Source organism: Atractosteus spatula, chromosome 6, assembly GCF_055471065.1.
Source record: "Atractosteus spatula isolate fAtrSpa1 chromosome 6, fAtrSpa1.hap1, whole genome shotgun sequence".
Lineage (NCBI taxonomy): Eukaryota > Metazoa > Chordata > Actinopteri > Semionotiformes > Lepisosteidae > Atractosteus > Atractosteus spatula.
The window spans coordinates 3,174,724-3,183,961 of NC_142711.1; the positions used below are offsets into that span (position 1 = coordinate 3,174,724).

General features: G+C 49.1%; 1 protein-coding gene across 3 annotated transcripts in view; it reads right to left on the minus strand.

The window, feature by feature from the left end:
• mib1 (MIB E3 ubiquitin protein ligase 1) overlaps window positions 1-3,914 on the minus strand; it is a 104,449-nt gene extending 100,535 nt beyond the window's left edge. For 2 of the 3 annotated variants that reach the window (XM_088918855.1, XM_088918854.1), the window contains exon 1: window positions 2,489-3,914. In XM_088918855.1, coding sequence (XP_088774981.1) covers window positions 2,489-2,717 — 229 coding nt within the window. In that variant the 5' untranslated portion in view covers window positions 2,718-3,914. The remainder of the gene's footprint in view (window positions 1-2,488) is intronic. The other variant, XM_088918856.1, reaches the window with a different exon arrangement.
• Between the last annotated feature and the right edge of the window lie 5,324 nt (window positions 3,915-9,238).

The window sequence follows — 9,238 nt, forward strand, 5'->3', positions numbered from 1 at the left end:
CTATCTAGATGAGCCTGAAGAGTGACACAGCCCTATTTTCTCCTACATCTACCATGCCTTTCTTTATGGAACAGGGTCTCGCACGCGTTCCAAACTGACCCTCCTTCTCCCGGAGCATCTCGGGGCGCGACACAAACCGGGGCGCACCCCGAGGCACAGAGCTGGGCGAGGAGCCGCCTGGGCCGGCCCAACACCTGCCAAGGCTCTGCCGTGAGGCGCGCCCCACCGTTTCACTCCTCCAGGGCCTCAGAGCACCACATCACCCCAACGACCCCTGGGGCACCCCAACTCTGGCCCACCACTGCAGGGATCACAGCCCTCTTCCCAGGAGGCGCTTACTGCCCTCGCTGTGCTGGGAGCGGACTGCAGATCACTCCTCCTGGTTTCCTCGGGACAAGCAGGTCACCGTCACCGGAGAACATCAGACTGCTCCCAAACAAGAGGCTCGTTCAGACCTCTGGTCCACTGAGTGTGTTTCCAACAGTGAACAGACTCAACATTTTAACCCCAATAAAAGTGCCCAGGGGACTTTTTAAGCACCTTACCTACAGTGTGTTTCGTGTCAGAAGAAAAAAAAAACTGGTGGGCCTACCAGACAGAAACAGATCAAGAGGGAGGCAGGCTTTCGGGCAAATAAGGAGTTAACATGCAAGAGATAACGAGGACAAACATCACACTTTTAGTGAGGAGCCATTCAATTTAAATTTCCCAAAGCTGGCTTAGCTCCGAGAAAATAAACATCCGTTACACTTCCAGCTGAAGACCCTGTGTTACAGCCCCAGGGGATTGGATAAGCAAAGCCTATCCTGCTGCAGAGGCTCTGGAAGACAAAACAACGCAGCTGGCTTGGTCTTCAGCAGTGGGTGAAGCCACGCACCACGTCCCCAGCTGAAATGGGGCAGGTGATTAAGCGATGCTGTTTTTTAAAAATGACAGCGAATTACAGCCGGCTGTCCTAAAAGAAGCTACCTCAGCGTCTCCGTGTGACAGACGGTGCTTGAGGAACGCTCTAAGCATCATCAAAGACCCCACACACCCCAGCTACAGACTGTATGACCCTCTACCATCTGGAAAACGGTACCGGAGCATTCGGGCCCGGACTACCAGAAATCTACCTCTACCTCACATGCCAAGAAGCTCACTCCCCATAATTTTCTATCCTTTTATTTCATTCTGTTGATGCATGTTTTTGAACATCTGATGTTGTTTTGCACATTACCTGTTACCTGTTCTTGTTTTTGCACACTGCCTGTTGTTTCTGTCTTTCTTTTAACATACTATTGTATTGTTGTTTTTTTGTACTACTTAAATTCTGAGGGCTAGCTAAATAGCATTTCGTTATACCATATACCCGTGTATGAGTATAATGACAGTAGACTTTGAGCTTGAACTTGACAGCAGCTGCAAGAAGACCCACTCTAGCTGCTGTGACCGAGTGTCGGGCCGTTTCAAGCGCTTCAGCCGGCTCTGGAGCTGGCCGGAGGAATCACGGAGCCGCAACGCTACGACCTGGACCGTACGTCCTGTTTGTCCCTCCTCGCAGCCACACATCCTTGTTAACAATGGGAAAGGGGGAAGAGAGCTGCCGCCACTGGCGGATTTCCCCCCAGTGTGTACAGCAGCTGCTCCTATGCCCTGTAGCACAGCGGCGGAAACGCTGCGCGGAAGAGAGCCCCGAGGATGAGGCAGCACTATAAAAAGCCAGCAGAATCAGGAGCCTGCCAGGTCCCAGCCCCAGTCCTGAGGGGCTCCGTGCCCACTGGTTTCCATGCCCACTGAGCTGGTAATCACCCCGGCTCTTCGCTGCCTCTGACAGAGCCCCCACCCGAACCATGAAACCTCTGGTCTCCAAAACACCCTGCCCCTCGCCCGCTCCATCCGCCCCACACAACACAGCGCCGCGCAGCCGTCTCCTCGCGCCCCAGAGCCCAGCTCCGTCTCGGCAGCCCCGCAGACGCAGGCGAGGGCGCCGGGGGGACCGGCGGTGAACCCCACTCAGTCCGGCTTTCCGCTCCGGGACAGATCTTTCCCATGAGGGGGCAAACAGACACAAGAGATAAAAGCCCAGCACCCCGAGACTGGGGAGTCAGCTGGAACACAAACTTAGGGAGCACTGGGGGGGTGCCCCAGGACCAGAGTTGGGGTCCACAGCTGGAGGACCTCAACCCAAGGCGAGCGGTGCCGGACAGGGGTCTCAAGCTTCACCGCCCGACTGCCTAGTGTCTCTGGGTCTCTACTCCAACACCCAGCCAAACACAAATGCATGACTTCGCCGGTTCGAAACCAAGAATCTTTTCTTTTAATGAAGGTCTTTTGATGATCGGGAGACTCCCCCCCCCAAAAAAAAAACACTCCCGTTCCTCCCCACAGACCAGGAGGCCCCCGTAACCCGGCTGGGGGGGGGGGGGGGGGGTGTCCCCGCACACCTCCGCAGCAAGCCCCCAGAAGCCCCGGGGAGGGTCACCCCCGGACTGCCCGCCGCGTATACCTGTGGGGGCGCTGTCGAAGATCCGGACGTCGTAGGCCCCGGAGCAGCGGTAGTTGGCGGCCGTGCCGTTGTCCCAGACGACCACCACCTCCTCGGGGCTCTCGAAGCTGCGGACGGTGCCGACGTGCCCCTCGCCGCCGTCCTGCTTGCCCCACTTCCAGTCGGGCCCGCGGAACACCCGGGCGCCCACGCCTTCCATCATCACCCTGTTGTTCCTGCCGGTGGTCATTTGGCGGCGGCCTCTGGCAAACAACACGGACGGCGGCGGCTATTCAATGCGGCTGCCCCGCTCCCCGCATCGACCTCGGCGGGAGTCGCCCGGGCGGGGGGTCGTGCCGGTCACCGGGGGGGGGTCAGCGCTCCTAGAGCTGGGGTCCTGACGGGAGGAAGCGGCCGGGCCGGCGCTGACACACGGAGGGGGCTCGGCGGTCCGGCAGCACGGCGCCGAGACAACAAAGGGCCCGGCCGGTCGGGTTTCGTCTAGACCAGCGCTGTTGTTTTCTTTTTTTTTTTTTAAAAAGTGCAACTTAGAAGCAGAGCAGGGATCAACCGGGGAGGGGAAAAGCAGCCGCCCCCGCTGCAATAATTGCTTGCAAATCCCTGCTGTTGTTGTTAAACCCCCTGCACCCTCCCGCGCAGGAGACAGAGACACGGAGAGAGAGAGAGAGAGAGCCCTTTCCGTCGAAAGTTTAGAAACTTATCCTCTTCATGCGGACGGGGGGTCTCCTCTTGCAGGACAGGCTGATCCAAAAGTTAAAAACGAGACGGGCAGAAACGGCAAAACCCACAAAAAACACACACACACAACCAAACGAATGGCGATCAACAGATGGGTCCAACTTTTGCGGCGCCTCTCTCGCCCCCTCGCTTTCTTACCACGACCCCTTCTTCTGCATTAAAAAAAAATATAATAATAATAATAATAATAACGGGCTTATCGAAACGGAGACGGCTTTTCAAGCTCCGGAAAGCGCGCACACACACGCAGGGAGAGAGGGGGAAAAAAAGTAAACGTCGTTTTTGAGAAGGATGGTGAAGCTACTGGAATATTTCTAAAGTTGCGTCTCTTTTCAGCCGTCTCCACCTTCCACCATTCATCGGAAATCCCCTTTTTGTCTCCTTTTTTTTTCTTCTTCCAGGGAAAATCCTGCTCTCTTTGTACGCGTTGTGTTTCTACTCCAGCTCCCAGCCCGGTTGGGGATCTTTGTGTCTACGGCGCTTCCCACACGATCCCTGCCCTCTTCACTCACTCGCTCGCTCCCGGTTGTCCACAGGGCACCCTGCACGCTTGCACCACGGTCCCGATGCGGGCGATCTCGTCTCCCGAAGCTCAGTTGTCGGTTTTTTTTTAAAGCTGGCTCGTTGCAACAACTCAGAGCAGACGCGTCGCCATTATTGTCAATCAGAGCGCAGCCTAGCGGGGGAGGAGGAGGCCGAGCGGCGCGGCGTGTGACGTCAAGGCGCGCAGGCGGGGCTGCGTGACACGCCGACAGGCCCAGCCAGTCGATGACCGAAAACGCGAGCGGGGAGCTGCTCTTCGTCCTCTTGGTTTCTCATACGCGAGTACCGTAATTAAATTTGCTCCGCAAGACGTCATTCTTGCCTTTTTTTCCTGTTTGCGGGCTGCGTATCATATATCACTTCCTAGACTCACATCTCCTTTCTTCATCTTCTTCCTATTGGTTTCAGTTTGAATGATAGCCTGGTATCGAGTATTGCAAAAGTTACATGTTTTTATTTTGCTGTCTGAGCCTTCACTACTTTTTCATATAGGTGTTGTATATTTAAAACATACAAAATCTACTCCAAATTGCTAAAGCTATAGAAAGGCTGATAATAGGAAAATAATTGTTTCATAAGTATTCCACCCTTTTTAACCAGCAACCCTTAATCAATTCAGGCACAAAAGAACAGTTTGGAAGGACACACAATTAGTGTGACCGTCTCTCTGTGCAGTCAGAGCCTTTCAATCTGATTCCAGAGGGAATGCAGCTGTAAGATCCCTCAGCTAGATATTGAATTTCAAGCCACAGCTAACACGGTGAAGCGAGAAACTGACCGAGGCCGAGGAGCTACAGACACAAGCTGGGGATACAGGAGCAGAGGGACACAGATCAGGAGGAGGTGACCTGTCCCTCGAGCACAGTGTCCATCATTCAGAAGTGGAATGAGCACCATACCACCCTACACCACCTGCACCAGGCCACCCCTCCAGACTGGTTAGGGATGTCACTGTGAAACTGAAAGACCTGCAAAGTTTTACATCTGAGTTAAGAGACGCTGTCCATACACTCACCATATATGTGTCAGTATATCTGAAATAACACTGGCCTGTTGGGTGAGTGGCAAGAAATAAGACTCATTTTAGACCTCATCTGACATATATTTGATTTTAGACTCCTGTTTCAGCGCGACAATGACCCGACACGATCTGACAGGAAGAGACTGAATGTCCTTGAGCAGCAACGTCACAGTCCTGACTTGAATCCAATGGAAAATCTGTTGCCAAGAATAATGGGCACATTTACGCCATCCAGCTGTGCCAAACTGGTGAAGACCTGGCCATCCGTGTTGGCTGCCAAACTCCACATTGAATATTCGATCAGTAAATTTCAATTTGAGTATCTTCTTTGCAGGTGTTGCCTTCATTCAACTTCCATTGCATGTAACAGTATTCAGCATGATTGTTGCATTTCTGAAAAAAAAAGCTCAGTTGAAAAAAAATGATATACGGAACTTAATTAATTTTGATGTGATATCACCCTGCAGCTCAACGCTGGCAGCCCACTGAAGCTCAGCAGTGTGAGCCTGGTCAGTATGCTAAAAAGACGAATTACTAAGGCAAGAAATTATATATGGCCAATAAAGTGATCGATCTATTTACCTGGAGGGGAGACTCCTGGGAAAGCTAAGGCTGCTGCTGGAAGAGGTGTTACTGGGGCCAGCAGGGGGCGGTCTGTGTGTGTCCTCATGCCCCAGTATAGTGACGGAGACACTATACTGTAAAAAGGCGCCGTCCTTCTGATGAGATGTAAAACCGAGGTCCTGAATCCCATAAATTCTCTGTTATATTTTCTTTTCAAAATTCAATTTAACTTTTGTAGAAGACAATACTCCCAATGTAGTTTTCTGTTCTTAGTAGGTTTTCATGAGATTTATACGTGACCCCTTAAAAAAACAGTGCTTTGTGTTTTAGTCAAATATCCCCTGAAAATACTCAGTCTTTAAAGATGCTTTTCAAGATCAAAATGTAAATAACGTGTTGGAATTTGCTTTTTAAAGTCTGTGTACTTTTAAGATTGCGGTTTATTCAAGAGAAAGTACACTCTATATTTATATCCTCAAGGTGGCAGCATCATCAAACTTTTAAACTTCATTTTACCATTATAAATTACAGAGTAAAAATTATCTGGGTTAAGATCACACGTTGAAATGATTAAACAAATCGCATTTACATCGAATTAACCATTAAATAATGTAAATATAAATGACAAAAGCCTGGATTGATCTGATCATGCGATTATCCTGCGTTAATTGAAGTGTCTGTAACCTTTACATTATGGATGCTGTATCGATGTTTGCTTCGTGTATTAAGGCTTTTTTCGCTGTTGCTTGACGTCACGCGAGCTTATTGAAAATATGCCCTAACTGCAATGTATAGTTTCAAGTGAGATTTTGTACCTTTAGGGTACTTTTACATTAAATGAAAGTTGCGTTTTCCTTACGGGAGAAAAGAAGCGCAATATTGCGAGGATATTAAAAACAGACGAGCTGTTCTCTGAATCTATATTGAATTCTAATCCTGTCCTTAGCTACAAGGCCTCGCCTGAGCAGCCACTGGATCTCCCTGTTAGTACTTCAGGATTGCAATTCCTAACACAAATAAAGAATTTAAACCGACATTTGACAGATTGACGCTTACTTTTCCATCTCTACCGTAACGTCTGTCATACGAAATGATGATCAAATCAGATCTATTGAGAGAAAGTCTCATGTTCTATGAGACACTAGCGAAGACGTCTTCGCCACTGTGGCACAGAGGACGTGAGAGTGGAGGGAAAGGAACAGTTCAATTTAAATTAATTGCATTTCTGGACGGGGCACAGTTAACAAGTTCAAGAGTCGGGAAGAAAATACTTTAATCGTAAAACTGAAAACACCCTCAGGTGCAAAGGTAGATAATTTCAGCTCACTGCAGCAGAGCTGAGAAATGCTTTTACCACTTGACATATGTGGGAAAATACCCAACTAATGCACGGAGAGCTTCGTAGCTGGTGCCCAATTCTGGAGACATCCTCTTTGCTCATATTGTGAAGCATTTAGGGGATGTTCTCCCTCGCCCTTGGGCTTGCAAACTAATTTAATTACCCTGCTGTGGAATTAGTCAGTGCATAGAATATACTGTATCTCATCCTCCACAGCTGACGATACAGGTTACAGTATAGATGAGATGGTGTTTAAATGCTGTAAAAAACGTGGTAACGGTGATGCACCGTGTGAAAGGGTGGACACAAAAAATATACTTTTTGTGATTAGACCAGATGTAGTAGAAACTTTCCACGTGTGGTGTCGGTTTTTACTGATCTTTTGTTGTTGTTGTTGTTGTTGTTCCTTCTCTCCTTTCCGTTGTGTAAAAATGGGGTGAAAGGACAGTTTTAGATGTGACGTCAACTTTTGATGTGACGTCAGTGGAGAAAACGCGGCTCCTCTGTGTGTTGTCTAACAGTCACGTGTCACCGAACTCGCTCTCTCCTGAGGTCCAGCTGGTTCCGGGGCTGACAGGGTCTGGTCCAGTTCAGTACCCCTTGGCCCAGTTGTCCCGCCTCCCAAACCCGTCGTCAACCCGGCGGTAACGATTCTAAAGTGGCTGACTGGGTGGTAATTAGTTAATTATTAGATTGGTGTGAAGGGTTTGCGTCCACATTCCTACGTGGGTTTAATTAGTAGTGTTTAGTGTATAAATGGGGTTTACAAGGGGGAGGGGGTCTGAGAAACAAAGAGTGGTTTTTATTTCCTTTACCCTCAGGTATGGGACAAGTAGTCCAGCGATTAGATGCCATAGTCTTTGTATCGGTTACCTACCAAAATTGTTTAGATGTGCCGAACTAGCTACCTTTCTTAGCGTACTGCCTTGTTAAAACCTGTGAAAGTATCCTTTAAAGGCGCAAAAGCAAAAGCAAAACCACACCTACCGTTATGGATTGCAGACTAACCTGCGCAGGCGTGCCTGACGCTTGACACGGTGTGCGAGTTTAACTTCCAATGTCTTTGGATGCGCTCTGAGTCAACTTCGAAATGCTGTCCTGGCTGTCTTCTGTCGCCTGCTCTCCGCGCTGACTCCAGTTCCCTAGAGCACTAATTGGCGCACTACTGTATTAAAGCGACGATTTATATGGTGTTAAACTAGCGGTTGTATCTGTAGTATTTGACATCTGTAGTGGCTGTAGATAACTAACTTGATTACAAGCATTGTCTGTCAGTAGTTTAAACGGCTTCATGGATTAACTCGTGCGTGAACTACGATTCCAGTGGTTTAACGAATGTTGTGTAGATGTGGGGCAGTGATTTTTTTTTTTATGTGAAAGTAGTTCACGTTTATAAACTTCTATCGAGTGTGTCGATGAATTTATGGGGAGTTGATTCCCGATGGGCTTTGTCGGCTGTACTGACGTGATAACCATTGACTTGGCGCAACAGAGACGGGGCCACGCAAGTGTCCTTTGGAATGGGATCGCCAATGGAGAGACGGGGGTCTGCTCTCCTCCTCGAAGCTCCGCTCCTGTCCTGCTGGCTGTCTCCTTGCTCGCCTGTGGAAACCTGACTTCTCTCTCTCGTGCTTTATTAGCATGACTGATGGGTAAAATCAGTGTTGCGAAAGCACATAAAATTAACATGAAACAAAAAATAAAATAAAATCTACGGACATTTACAACAAAGACGTATCATAAAATATTTACATATACTGTAAACATATGGAGCATTAGTGGGAGACAGACTCACTGTTCCTCAGGCTGTGACAGGAGATTACATACTTGTCTGTCAGTTCAGCTGAGTTCCCTCCTCCCTCTCCCAGTAGGATTGGGACCCGTTGTGATTCTGACAGGTGTGGGAACTCTGGGATTAGATTTCTGAATTTAGGGAAGAATGTTTCTCTAATCCCAGAGTATCTGTCACAATGCAATAGGAAGTGCACCTCTGTCTCTATTTCTTCCCGCTGGCAGTGGGAGCACAGCCAGGTCTGCCTGTGTCCTCCAGTTTCTCTGGCCAGGCTGTGGTCACTGAGCCTGTACTTTGTCAGGGTCTGTTTCTATTTGCTGTTTCTCATCTTGGTCAAATATTCGGCTAGTGTGTATTGTCCATTTAGGGTTCTGCAGCATTCCAGTTTATGTTGTGTTTGTGTGTGTGTCCCAGTGTGTGAGATATTGCTGTTTGCTCTGTGCTGTGATGTGCTTGGGTCTGAGTTGTGGTGCTCTAGCAGTGCTGTCCTGATGCTGGTTAGTGTCAGTGTGGCTCAGGTCAGTGAGCCTCAGGACCAGCTGGCTCAGGGGGCTCTGTTTCGGGCTTAGCAGGGCTTTGTGGTGCTAGGAATTTTGGTTGCTGTTTTTTAGGTGTAGCCAATACTTGAATACTCTCTTCTGTGTTTTTATTAATAGTGGGTATTGGCCTAATTCGGCCCTGGACCCGTTGTTAGGCGTTTTTCTCTGCACATTTCTACAGATCTCCATGTGCAGAGTTTCTGTGGGGTGTTTG